This window comes from Oncorhynchus nerka, linkage group LG10 (assembly GCF_034236695.1).
Source record: "Oncorhynchus nerka isolate Pitt River linkage group LG10, Oner_Uvic_2.0, whole genome shotgun sequence".
In the NCBI taxonomy this organism is placed as follows: Eukaryota; Metazoa; Chordata; class Actinopteri; order Salmoniformes; family Salmonidae; genus Oncorhynchus; species Oncorhynchus nerka.
The window spans coordinates 99,323,774-99,339,164 of record NC_088405.1 but is presented as its reverse complement, the minus strand read 5'-3'; the positions used below and the strand labels follow the sequence as shown (position 1 = coordinate 99,339,164).

At 33.0% G+C, this 15,391-nt stretch overlaps 1 protein-coding gene across 1 annotated transcript in view; it reads right to left on the bottom strand.

Moving 5' to 3' along the window:
- The window catches only part of LOC115125062 (neurobeachin-like), a 63,834-nt gene that overhangs the window by 24,662 nt on the left and 23,781 nt on the right, over positions 1–15,391 (bottom strand). Inside the window, exons 10-11 of the mRNA XM_065023425.1 lie at positions 3,334–3,442; positions 2,952–3,104 (exon numbers count right to left, since the gene is read on the bottom strand). Of these exons, the coding sequence (XP_064879497.1) occupies positions 2,952–3,104; positions 3,334–3,442 (262 nt within the window). The remainder of the gene's footprint in view (positions 1–2,951; positions 3,105–3,333; positions 3,443–15,391) is intronic.

The following is a 15,391-nucleotide window of genomic DNA, read 5'->3' as shown; positions in this document are numbered from 1 at the left end:
AAAGGGTCTGAATACTTATGGAAATGTGATATTTCAGTTTTTTGTTTTTAATAAATTTGGAAAAATGTTTTAAAATCTGTTTTTGTTTTGTCACTATGGGGTATTGTGAAGTTATTATGGGGTAATGTGATGTCATTATGGGGTATTGTGATGTCATTATGGGGTAATGTGATGTCAGAATGGGGTATTGTGATGTCATTATGGGGTATTGTGATGTCATTATGGGGTATTGTGATGTCATTATGGGGTATTGTGATGTCATTATGATTGTGATGTCATTATGGGTATTGTGATGTTATTATGGGGTATTGTGATGTCATTATGGGGTATTGTGATGTCATTATGGGGTATTGTGATGTCAGAATGGGGTATTGTGAAGTTATTATGGGGTAATGTGATGTCATTATGGGGTATTGTGATGTCATTATGGGGTATTGTGATGTCAGAATGGGGTATTGTGAAGTTATTATGGGGTATTGTGATGTCATTATGGGGTATTGTGATGTCAGAATGGGGTATTGTGAAGTTATTATGGGGTATTGTGATGTCATTATGGGGTATTGTGATGTTATTATGTGATGTCAGATTGACGTATTGGAAAATAACTACTTAATGTGATTTTAGAGGATGTTATGTAATGTGATGTCATGTGGACAATGTGATGTCATTTGCATTGTGATGTCAAAATGGGGTATTCAGTTAATTTCCATGGGGGTTTCAGAATAGTCATTATGGGGTATTGTGAAGATTTTTACATTGTGATGCATCTTTGTAATGTGACATGACCTCAGCTCAACTCTTCCTGATGGGCCCTTGTCCGACTGACATACTCCCTGTGGGCCTTGTATTCCTGTGGGCCCTCCCATGTGATTAATCAATCCCCAGTATTCCTGTGGGCCCTCCCACTGATACTCCCCAGTATTCCTGTGGGCCCTCCCACTGATACTCCCATTAGTATTCCTGTGGGGCCCTCCCACTGATACTCCCCAGTATTCCTCCTTGTGGGCCCTCCCACTGATACTCCCCAGTATTCCTGTGGGCCCTCCCACTGATACTCCCCAGTATTCCTGTGGGCCCTCCCACTGATACTCCCCAGTATTCCTGTGGGCCCTCCCACTGATACTCCCCAGTATTCCTGTGGGCCCTCCCACTGATACTCCCCAGTATTCCTGTGGGCCCTCCCACTGATACTCCCCAGTATTCCCGTGGGCCCTCCCACTGATACTCCCCAGTATTCCTGTGGGCCCTCCCACTGATACTCCCCAGTATTCCGGTGGGCCCTCCCACTGATACTCCCCAGTATTCCTGTTGGACCTCCCACTGATGCATTAATCAATTCCCCAGTATTCCGGTGGGCCCTCCCACTGATACTCCCCAGTATTCCTGTTGGACCTCCCACTGATGCATTAATCAATTCCCCAGTATTCCGGTGGGCCCTCCCACTGATACTCCCCAGTATTCCGGTGGGCCCTCCCACTGATACTCCCCAGTATTCCTGTTGGACCTCCCACTGATGCATTAATCAATTCCCCAGTATTCCGGTGGGCCCTCCCACTGATACTCCCCAGTATTCCGGTGGGCCCTCCCACTGATGCATTTATCACACCATCCCCAACTGTAAAAAGTTTTTATTTCTTACAGCTATGATAAAATTGACTCTCTTCACAACCCTTCCTTCACAAGCTATTAAAACATTTATGGGAACAGGGATGAGTTTATTGACATGGGAAGATATTCTGGAACCGTGTCCAGCATGGTTTGATCCAACGCAGAATCCTAAACCGCTGAACTGAACTCAGAATCTCTCTAATAATCTGTTTGCTTCATTGATAACTGCTCTACATAACTATTGGTCCTGCTCTTCTCTACATAACTATTGGTCCTGCTCTTCTCTACATAACTATTGGTCCTGCTCTTCTCTACATAACTATTGGTCCTGCTCTTCTCTACATAACTATTGGTCCTGCTCTTCTCTTCATAACTATTGGTCCTGCTCTTCTCTACATAACTATTGGTCCTGTTCTTCTCTACATAACTATTGGTCCTGCTCTTCTGATAACTATTGGTCACATAAAAGTATTGGTTCCTGAGGAGTTTACATAACACCATATTGGATTTAAAACCTCAATTCTCACCCCCGTCCTGCTCTTGTCATCTGACACACAGGACACACAGTTTGTGATGTCACACATGGACACACAGACACACAGACACACAGATTGTGATTCACACAGACATTTATTTAAAGACCAGACAGACATTCCTCGACAGACAGACAGACATTGTGACAGACAGACAGTCATTAGACTTCCCAGTGACAGTCAGACACATACATTGACAGACAGACATGACACAGACATTGTGTCCTGTCACACACACACACACATGTCACACACACACACACACACACACACACACACACAGCTTGCTCCCACTCCCACATCCTTAGCCCCCTCACACACACTGCCACCATCCAGGGTGATTAGAAATATCTTTAACGAGGTGTCTCCTAACGAGGTGTCTCCTAACGAGGTGTCTCCTAACATAGTGGTAGTCGAACACACTGGACTGACACTATACCCACTAGCGCAACAGCTAATTCAGAACTCACATTAGCCAGCTCAAGAACTGAATCCATCCTCTCTCTCTCTTCCATCTCCTCTCTCTTCCATCTCCTCTGTCTTCCATCTCCTCTGTCTTTCCCCTCTCCCCCCACTGCTCAGCTGTTCTCTCTTTCTTCTATATTCTCTCTCACGTTCTTCTCTTCTTCTACCCCTGTAATTTTACACACTTTTCTTTTATTCCTTGACTCTCTTCACAACAAATCTCCCTTCCAGTTGCTGTGGGGAATCAGCTCTGGAGAAAGGCAGAACTATACGGGCTGTGTGTATCCAGACGGTACTGTAGATCTCCCTCTCTCTCCCTCTCTCTCCCTCTCTCTCCCTCCCTACCTTAGCGGGTGTGTGTATCCAGATGGCAGCGTTGAAGAGGACGTGGTCACACAGCTGTTTGAGTAGCGGCGCTCCGTGGGTTAACCCGTCCAGGTACTTAGCAAAGGACAAGAACTGTTCCAGCACCGCTCTGGTGATGTGGACCCTGGACGACTGGAGAGAGAGAGAGAGAGAGAGTTAACCTGTCAATCAATCATTCAAACCATAAGGACTGATCTAACACCGCTCTGGTGATGTGGACCCTGGACGACTAGAGAGAGACGAGGGAGGGAGAGAGAGAGAGTCAACCTGTCAATCAAAAATCCCTGGACGACTGGAGAGAAGAGGGAGAGAATCAATCAAATCAGTAACTCAATCAGTCGTATTGTGAGCGAACGTGTACCTTCTCCAGCAGGTACCCGATCACCAGGAATCCTTTGCCCCCCAGCATCTGTTCCTGCATGGCCACGGAGCTCTTCAACAGATCAACCAGGAACGCCAGGAGGGTGGCACTGCAACACAGGAACACACACACACAATTTAACATAGAGAACACACACACACACAATTTAACATAGAGAACACACACACACACACACACAATTTAACATAGAGAACACACACACACACACATACACAATTTAACATAGAGAACACACACACACACACACACACAATTTAACATAGAGAACACACACAAACACACAAACAATTTAACATAGAGAACACACACACACACTCAATTTAACATAGAGAACACACACACACACACAAATTTAACATAGAGAACACACACACACACACATTATCTGTGCTAAATGACTTAAATGTAATGTAATGTAATCTGTAAATACATACAGTATGATAGCAAATATTTATTAAGTGAATCTGAAGAACCAATCATGAAGAACCAATCATGAAGCACCAATATGTGGCAGAAAGCCTAAAGGTAAAGAGTGTTGTGCCGCTAACAGAAAGGTTGCTGGTTTGAATCCCTGAGCCGACTAGGTGAAACATCTGTCCACGTTCAAGACACTTTACCCTAATTGCTCCTGTAAATGGATAAGAGTGTCTGCAATCAATCCCTGATATACTGTAGTCTGAGAATGTAATCATAGTAACTAGCTCCTCTCTGGTAGTTGAATTACAGAGTTATAGTACTGTGCCCTTGGACGCTAAAAAAGAGCTGTGCTGCTTTGATCAATGACCAGTCAAAGGCATACGAGACTGTTGATCATTCTGTTTTGCTGAAGAAATGATCAAGACCATGCCTGGGATATACAGCCTGTTTATGGTTTCAGAATTATCTCAGTGACAGAACTCAGGCCATCTTAACAGGTTAATATGAACTTCTTGAGATTCAAAAAGGTGTTCCTCAGGGTTCTACTTTGGGTCCATTATTGTTTCACTTTTGTATATTAAAGACATAGGAAACAGTGTTCATCCTTGTAACATTCATCTCGATGCATGTTTATATTCCTGTGCCACCTCGGTGCAGCAGGCCATTCCTGAACTTCAGCAAGGCATTTATTCAGTTCAGAAATCACTTACAGATCTTAAATTAGTGTTAACTTCTTGCGTCGAGCAATCCCGTATCCGGGAGCGTAATCATAGCCTCAAGCTCATTATCATAACGTTAATGTTTAAAGTTTAAATGATTGAACGTTTAAATGATTGATTGAGGACCTCTATGTAGTTGGATGTGATTGCTTTTATTAAATGTTTATAACTTTTTATTAACTTCATTCATGTTAATTGTGTGCTGAAATGTATTGTTTTATACACATGTGTAATGTTGTTTAAATATTATAAATTAATATAATAATTTATTAATATAAATATTCTGATTTTATTGTAATGTGTACATTAGATTAGATTAGATTATAGATATATAGTATAGTATATAGTATATATAGTTATATAGATAGATTAGAACATTAGATTTTAGTCTCAATGTTTAAATAAAAGTTCAATCAAATAAAAAAGTGTACAGTATATCGTTCTAGTAGTATAATAACAGTATATCGTTCTAGTAGTATAATAACAGTATATCGTTCTAGTAGTATAATAACAGTATATCGTTCTAGTAGTATAATAACAGTATATCTTCTCTAGTAGTATAATAACAGTATATCGCTCTAGTAGTATAATAACAGTATATCGTTCTAGTAGTATAATAACAGTATATCGTTCTAGTAGTATAATAACAGTATATCGTTCTAGTAGTATAACAGTATAATAACAGTTATCGTTCTAGTAGTATAATAACAGTATATCGTTCTAGTAGTATAATAACTCTTCTCTACAGTATATAACAGTTATCTGCTAGTATAATAACTATATGGTTCTAGTAGTATAATAACAGTATATCGCTCTAGTAGTATAATAACAGTATATCTTCTAGTACATAATAACAGTATATCGTTCTAACTATTGTAGTATAATAACAGTATATCGTTCTAGTAGTATAATAACTATTCGTTCTAGTAGTATAATAACAGTATATCGTTCTAGTAGTATAATAACTAGTATATAACGTTCTAGTAGTATAATAACAGTATATCGTTCTAGTAGTATAATAACAGTATATCCTTCTAGTAGTATAATAACAGTATATGGTTCTAGTAGTATAATAACAGTATATCGTTCTAGTAGTATAATAACAGTATATGGTTCTGTCTTATAATAACAGTATATGGTTCTGTCTTATAATAACAGTATATGGTTCTAGTAGTATAATAACAGTATATGGTTCTGTAGTCTAATAACAGTATATCGTTCTAGTAGTATAATAACAGTATATGCTCTTTCTAGTAGTATAATAACAGTATATCGTATAACAGTATATTCTCTAACAGTAGGAGTATAACAACAGTATCTAAATTCTAGTAGTATAATAACAGTATATCTATTCTAGTAGTATAATAACAGTATATCGTTCTAGTAGTATAATAACAGTATATCGTTCTAGTAGTATAATAACAGTATATCACACTAGTAGTATAATAACAGTATATCGTTCTAGTAGTATAACAACACCATATCGTTCTAGTGATTAGTAAATATAGTATAATAACAGTATATCGTTCTAGTAGTATAATAACAGTGTCTCCTAACTAGTAGTATAACAACAGTATGACACTAGTAGTATAATAACAGTATATTCAGAACTAGTAGTATAATAACAGTATATCTCTTCTAGTAGTATAATAACAGTATTCCATCGTTCTAGTAGTATCCCCCCATAACAGCTATAGTTCTAGTATATATCTCTCACAGTATATCTTTTCTAGTAGTATAATAACACTTTTCTTTTATTCCTATAATTCACAGTATATCGTTCTAGTAGTATAATAACAGTATATAGTTCAGATGGCATTCTAGTAGTATAATAACAGTATATCCTTCTAGTAGTATAATAACAGACTATAAATGTATATGTGTGTTCTAGTAGTATAATAACAGTATATCGTTCTGTAGTTGAATACATCTAGTGTTTAATAACGGTATATAGTTCTAGTAGTATAAAAACAGAATTAGTAGCTCTGGTAACAGTATACCCTGGAACTGGAGTAGTATAAGAACAGTTATCCTGTCAATAATATTAAAATAACAGTATAAGAGTTCTAGTAGTATAATAACAGTTGCTGGTTAATAACAACCTGTCAATCAAAAATCCCTGGAGACTAGTATAAGAACAGAATCAAGTCTAAGTATAATAACTATATCAGTCGTAATAACAACGTATACCTTCTCCAGTAGTACCCGATAACAGTATATCCTTCCCCAGTATCTGTATAATAACAGTATATCTTCAACAGTATAATAACAGTATATCGTTCTAGTAGTAACAATAACACATATCTAGCTCTGGTAGTTGAATAATAGAGTATATAGTTAACATAGTGTATAATAACAGTATATCGTTCTAAAAAAGAGCTGTTCTGTTTAACAGTATATCGTTTAACATAGTAGTATAATAACAGTATATCAATTCTAGTAGTATAATCATATATAGTTTAACATAGAGAACACACAACAGAATTTAACTATAGAATAATAACACACATACAATTTAACTAGAGTATAACAACAGTATATGTTCTAGTGAGTTAAATGTAAGTAATGTAATCTAGTAGTATAATACAGTATGATAGTTCAAATAGTATAATAACAGTATATCAATCTAGTAGTAATAATAACACCAATATGTGGCTAGAAAGCCTAATAAAGTGTATCGTTCTAGTAGTATAATTGCTGGTTTGAATCCAGTAGTATAATAACAGTATATCCACGTTCTAGTAGTATAATAACAGTATATCGATCTAGTGTATAATAACAGTATATACTGTTCTAGTATGTATATATAACTAGTATATCTAGTAGTATAATAACAGTATTATAGTTCTGTAGCCCTATAAAAACCTGTTCTGTAGTATAATAACAGTATATCGTTCTAGTAGTATAATAACAGTATATCATTCTGTAGTATAATAACTATATCGTTCTAGTAGTATAATAACAGTATATCGTTCTAGTAGTATAATAACAGCATGTTTAGTATATCTAGTTCAGAACTAGTATATAATAACAGTATATGAACTTCTTAGTATTCAAAGTATTCCTCGTTCTAGTTATAATAACAGTATATGTTCTAGTTGTATAATAACAGTATATAGTTCTAGTAGTATAATAACATTATCGTTCATGTATAATAACAGTATATGTTCTAGTAGTATAATAACAGTAAGTTCTAGTAGTAATAATCATTATAGATCTTAGTAGTATAATAACAGTAAGTAATATAATAACAGTATATAGTTCTAGCTCATTATAATAACGTTAATGTTCTAAGTATAAATATTGATAGTTTAAATATTGTTATAGACCTCTAGTAGTATAATAACAGTATATCGTTCTATTAAATGTATAATAACAGTATATCGTTCATTCATATAATAACAGTATATCGTGCTGAAATGTAGTATAATAACATGTATATTGTTCTAAAGTATAATAAATTAATAATAATTCTAGTAGTATAATAAATATTCTGATTTTATTGTAATGTATACATTAGATTAGATAGATTATAGATATATAGTATAGTATATAACATATATAGTTATATAGTATAATAACAGTAATAGTTCTATAGATTTTAGTCTCAATGTTTAAATAAAAGTTCAATCAAATAAAAAAGTGTACAGTATATCGTTCTAGTAGTATAATAACAGTATATCGTTCTAGTAGTATAATAACAGTATATCGTTCTAGTAGTATAATAACAGTATATCGTTCTAGTAGTATAATAACAGTATATAGTTCTAGTAGTATAATAACAGTATATCGTTCTAGTAGTATAATAACAGTATATCGTTCTAGTAGTATAATAACAGTATATCGTTCTAGTAGTATAATAACAGTATATCGTTCTAGTAGTATAATAACAGTATATCGTTCTAGTAGTATAATAACAGTATATCGTTCTAGTAGTATAATAACAGTATATAATAACGTTCTAGTAGTATAATAACAGTATATCGTTCTAGTAGTATAATAACAGTATATCGTTCTAGTAGTATAATAACAGTATATAGTTCTAGTAGTATAATAACAGTATATCGTTCTAGTAGTATAATAACAGTATATAGTTCTAGTAGTATAATAACAGTATATCGTTCTAGTAGTATAATAACAGTATATCGTTCTAGTAGTATAATAACAGTATATCGTTCTAGTAGTATAATAACAGTATATAGTTCTAGTAGTATAATAACAGTATATCGTTCTAGTAGTATAATAACAGTATATAGTTCTAGTAGTATAATAACAGTATATAGTTCTAGTAGTATAATAACAGTATATCGTTCTAGTAGTATAATAACAGTATATCGTTCTAGTAGTATAATAACAGTATATCGTTCTAGTAGTATAATAACAGTATATCGTTCTAGTAGTATAATAACAACAGTATATCGTTCTAGTAGTATAATAACAGTATATCGTTCTAGTAGTATAATAACAGTATATCGTTCTAGTAGTATAATAACAGTATATCGTTCTAGTAGTATAATAACAGTATATCGTTCTAGTAGTATAATAACAGTATATCGTTCTAGTAGTATAATAACAGTATATAGTTCTAGTAGTATAATAACAGTATATAGTTCTAGTAGTATAATAACAGTATATAGTTCTAGTAGTATAATAACAGTATATCGTTCTAGTAGTATAATAACAGTATATCGTTCTAGTAGTATAATAACAGTATATCGTTCTAGTAGTATAATAACAGTATATCGTTCTAGTAGTATAATAACAGTATATCGTTCTAGTAGTATAATAACAGTATATCGTTCTAGTAGTATAATAACAGTATATCGTTCTAGTAGTATAATAACAGTATATCGTTCTAGTAGTATAATAACAGTATATCGTTCTAGTAGTATAATAACAGTATATAGTTCTAGTAGTATAATAACAGTATATCGTTCTAGTAGTATAATAACAGTATATCGTTCTAGTAGTATAATAACAGTATATCGTTCTAGTAGTATAATAACAGTATATCGTTCTAGTAGTATAATAACAGTATATCGTTCTAGTAGTATAATAACAGTATATCGTTCTAGTAGTATAATAACAGTATATAGTTCTAGTAGTATAATAACAGTATATCGTTCTAGTAGTATAATAACAGTATATCGTTCTAGTAGTATAATAACAGTATATCGTTCTAGTAGTATAATAACAGTATATCGTTCTAGTAGTATAATAACAGTATATCGTTCTAGTAGTATAATAACAGTATATAGTTCTAGTAGTATAATAACAGTATATCGTTCTAGTAGTATAATAACAGTATATCGTTCTAGTAGTATAATAACAGTATATCGTTCTAGTAGTATAATAACAGTATATCGTTCTAGTAGTATAATAACAGTATATCGTTCTAGTAGTATAATAACAGTATATAGTTCTAGTAGTATAATAACAGTATATAGTTCTAGTAGTATAATAACAGTATATCGTTCTAGTAGTATAATAACAGTATATCGTTCTAGTAGTATAATAACAGTATATCGTTCTAGTAGTATAATAACAGTATATAGTTCTAGTAGTATAATAACAGTATATCGTTCTAGTAGTATAATAACAGTATATAGTTCTAGTAGTATAATAACAGTATATCGTTCTAGTAGTATAATAACAGTATATCGTTCTAGTAGTATAATAACAGTATATCGTTCTAGTAGTATAATAACAGTATATCGTTCTAGTAGTATAATAACAGTATATAGTTCTAGTAGTATAATAACAGTATATCGTTCTAGTAGTATAATAACAGTATATCGTTCTAGTAGTATAATAACAGTATATCGTTCTAGTTGTATAATAACAGTATATAGTTCTAGTAGTATAATAACAGTATATCGTTCTAGTAGTATAATAACAGTATATAGTTCTAGTAGTATAATAACAGTATATAGTTCTAGTAGTATAATAACAGTATATAGTTCTAGTAGTATAATAACAGTATAGTAGTTAATAACAGTAGTATAATAACAGTATATCGTTCTAGTAGTATAATAACAGTATATCGTTCTAGTAGTATAATAACAGTATATCGTTCTAGTAGTATAATAACAGTATATAGTTCTAGTAGTATAATAACAGTATATAGTTCTAGTAGTATAATAACAGTATATAGTTCTAGTAGTATAATAACAGTATATCGTTCTAGTAGTATAATAACAGTATATCGTTCTAGTAGTATAATAACAGTATATCGTTCTAGTAGTATAATAACAGTATATAGTTCTAGTAGTATAATAACAGTATATCGTTCTAGTAGTATAATAACAGTATATCGTTCTAGTAGTATAATAACAGTATATAGTTCTAGTAGTATAATAACAGTTCTAGTAGTATAATAACAGTATATCGTTCTAGTAGTATAATAACAGTATATAACAGTATATCGTTCTAGTAGTATAATAACAGTATATAGTTCTAGTAGTATAATAACAGTATATCGTTCTAGTAGTATAATAACAGTATATAGTTCTAGTAGTATAATAACAGTATATCGTTCTAGTAGTATAATAACAGTATATCGTTCTAGTAGTATAATAACAGTATATAGTTCTAGTAGTATAATAACAGTATATAGTTCTAGTAGTATAATAACAGTATATATTTCTAGTAGTATAATAACAGTATATAGTTCTAGTAGTATAATAACAGTATATCGTTCTAGTAGTATAATAACAGTATATAGTTCTAGTAGTATAATAACAGTATATAGTTCTAGTAGTATAATAACAGTATATAGTTCTAGTAGTATAATAACAGTATATAGTTCTAGTAGTATAATAACAGTATATAGTTCTAGTAGTATAATAACAGTATATAGTTCTAGTAGTATAATAACAGTATATCGTTCTAGTAGTATAATAACAGTATATCGTTCTAGTAGTATAATAACAGTATATCGTTCTAGTAGTATAATAACAGTATATAGTTCTAGTAGTATAATAACCAGTATATAGTTCTAGTAGTATAATAACAGTATATAGTTCTAGTAGTATAATAACAGTATATCGTTCTAGTAGTATAATAACAGTATATAACAGTTCTAGTAGTATAATAACAGTATATAATAACAGTATATAGTTCTAGTAGTATAATAACAGTATATAGTTCTAGTAGTATAATAACAGTATATCGTTCTAGTAGTATAATAACAGTATATCGTTCTAGTAGTATAATAACAGTATATCGTTCTAGTAGTATAATAACAGTATATAGTTCTAGTAGTATAATAACAGTATATCGTTCTAGTAGTATAATAACAGTATATAGTTCTAGTAGTATAATAACAGTATGTAGTATAATAACAGTATATAGTTCTAGTAGTATAATAACAGTATATAGTTCTAGTAGTATAATAACAGTATATAGTTCTAGTAGTATAATAACAGTATATCGTTCTAGGAGTATAATAACAGTATATAGTTCTAGTAGTATAATAACAGTATATCGTTCTAGTAGTATAATAACAGTATATCGTTCTAGTAGTATAATAACAGTATATAGTTCTAGTAGTATAATAACAGTATATCGTTCTAGTAGTATAATAACAGTATATCGTTCTAGTAGTATAATAACAGTATATCGTTCTAGTAGTATAATAACAGTATATCGTTCTAGTAGTATAATAACAGTATATCGTTCTAGTAGTATAATAACAGTATATCGTTCTAGTAGTATAATAACAGTATATAGTTCTAGTAGTATAATAACAGTATATAGTTCTAGTAGTATAATAACAGTATATAGTTCTAGTAGTATAATAACAGTATATCGTTCTAGTAGTATAATAACAGTATATAGTTCTAGTAGTATAATAACAGTATATCATTCTAGTAGTATAATAACAGTATATCGTTCTAGTAGTATAATAACAGTATATCGTTCTAGTAGTATAATAACAGTATATAGTTCTAGTAGTATAATAACAGTATATCATTCTAGTAGTATAATAACAGTATATCGTTCTAGTAGTATAATAACAGTATATCGTTCTAGTAGTATAATAACAGTATATCATTCTAGTAGTATAATAACAGTATATCGTTCTAGTAGTATAATAACAGTATATAGTTCTAGTAGTATAATAACAGTATATCGTTCTAGTAGTATAATAACAGTATATCGTTCTAGTAGTATAATAACAGTATATCGTTCTAGTAGTATAATAACAGTATATAGTTCTAGTAGTATAATAACAGTATATCGTTCTAGTAGTATAATAACAGTATATCGTTCTAGTAGTATAATAACAGTATATCGTTCTAGTAGTATAATAACAGTATATCGTTCTAGTAGTATAATAACAGTATATCGTTCTAGTAGTATAATAACAGTATATAGTTCTAGTAGTATAATAACAGTATATCGTTCTAGTAGTATAATAACAGTATATCGTTCTAGTAGTATAATAACAGTATATCGTTCTAGTAGTATAATAACAGTATATAGTTCTAGAAGTATAATAACAGTATATCGTTCTAGTAGTATAATAACAGTATATCGTTCTAGTAGTATAATAACAGTATATCGTTCTAGTAGTAATAACAGTATATCGTTCTAGTAGTATAATAACAGTATATCGTTCTAGTAGTATAATAACAGTATATAGTTCTAGTAGTATAATAACAGTATATCGTTCTAATAGTATAATAACAGTATATAGTTCTAGTAGTATAATAACAGTATATAGTTCTAGTAGTATAATAACAGTATATAGTTCTAGTAGTATAATAACAGTATATAGTATAATAACAGTTCTAGTAGTATAATAACAGTATATAGTTCTAGTAGTATAATAACAGTATATAGTTCTAGTAGTATAATAACAGTATATAGTTCTAGTAGTATAATAACAGTATATAGTTCTAGTAGTATAATAACAGTATATAGTTCTAGTAGTATAATAACAGTATATAGTTCTAGTAGTATAATAACAGTATATAGTTCTAGTAGTATAATAACAGTATATAGTTCTAGTAGTATAATAACAGTATATAGTTCTAGTAGTATAATAACAGTATATAGTTCTAGTAGTATAATAACAGTATATAGTTCTAGTAGTATAATAACAGTATATAGTTCTAGTAGTATAATAACAGTATATAGTTCTAGTAGTATAATAACAGTATATAGTTCTAGTAGTATAATAACAGTATATCATTCTAGTAGTACTGTAACAGTATATAGTTATAGTAGTATAATAACAGTATATAGTTATAGTAGTACTGTAACAGTATATAGTTATAGTAGTTGTCATGTCTGTCCTGGTCAGGTTACCGTGAACCACACTCCTACAGAGACATCTCTCACACCCATCAGAGGGGGAGAGACAGAGAGGTATGGAGTCGGGGGGTTATGACACCTCACACCCATTGCAAATCTTAATGCAGCAGCCAAAATCCCTTTGTCCTCTCACTGTGGAGGAATGAAATGTATGATGGGCCTATGGAGAACCTACCTCAGAACAGCAACATGCAAAACATGGCCTTTGGGACAATATGTTTCGTCAGCCAAAATGGTAGTAATGAGGATCGATGGAATATGTAAAGGAAAGTTGTTGTTGTTGTTATGTTATTAAAAGTTAAATGACGACATTATAATGAAAACAGTGTAACTTGAAGAGTTTTCACACTATGTGCTTGATGTTTGCATATTGTACGTTGTGTGGAAAATGTCCAGATCAAAGATAATGTTCTCTCTCTCTCTCTCTCTCGCTCTCTCTCTCTCTCTCTCTCTCTCTCTCGCTCTCTCTTGCTCTCTCTCTCTCGCTCTCTCTTGCTCTCTCTCTCTCGCTCTCTCTCTCTCTCTCTCTCTCTCTCTCTCTCTCGCTCTCTCTCGCTCTCTCTCTCGCTCTCTCGCTCTCTTGAAATCCCTATTTTGCGTAACACGTGTCATATTGTGTTGGTCTGCTAGGGACCTGTTGTCATCGTACTAAGTTCTAATCAATGGCCCAGACTGTGTATATTATCATTTTAGCTTGTTAGTAAATAAATAATCAACTAGATTGGTGCGGTACGGAATGATTTAGTGAGACTCGGGTTTGTGCAGATTTCCAGATGAGACGTTCAGAATGATGAGACGTTCAGAATGAGACTGTAGAGGAAATTAATTAATTACCTGATTAATTTAAATCACATAATTATAAACAGCTAATCATTCGCTGTCCAACGTTACAACATAGTACTGTAACAGTATATAGTAGTGTAGCTCTAGATAGAGTAGTGCATTGCTGAGACATTAAATATGTAGAGGATTTAGCCCCTCATCTTTATACAGACTTACTAATGGCACCTTGGGGGGCTAGGACTCTGGGACACGCAGAGAGAGAGACACACACATACATGGATAGATAAAGAGAGAGATCGAGAATGTGGGATCTTTCTCTCTTTTGTTCCCCGTCCCTCCCTCCTACTCACCACACGCTGGTGTCCACATACCTCCCTCCCTCCCTCCCTCCTCCTCACCACACGCTGGTGTTCACAGACCTCTCCCTCCCTCCCTCCCTCCTACTCACCACACGCTGGTGTCCACAGACCTCCCTCCCTCCCTCCTACTCACCACACGCTGGTGTCCACAGACCTCCCTCCCTCCTCCTACTCACCACACGCTGGTGTCCACAGACCTCCCTCCCTCCCTCCTCCTCACCACACGCTGGTGTTCACAGACCTCCCCCCCTCCCTCCTACTCACCACACGCTGGTGTCCACAGACCTCCCTCCCTCCCTCCTACTCACCACACGCTGGTGTCCACAGACCTCCCTCCCTCCCTCCTACTCACCACACGCTGGTGTCCACAGACCTCCCTCCCTCCCTCCTACTCACCACACGCTGGTGTCCACAGACCTCCCTCCCTCCCTCCTACTC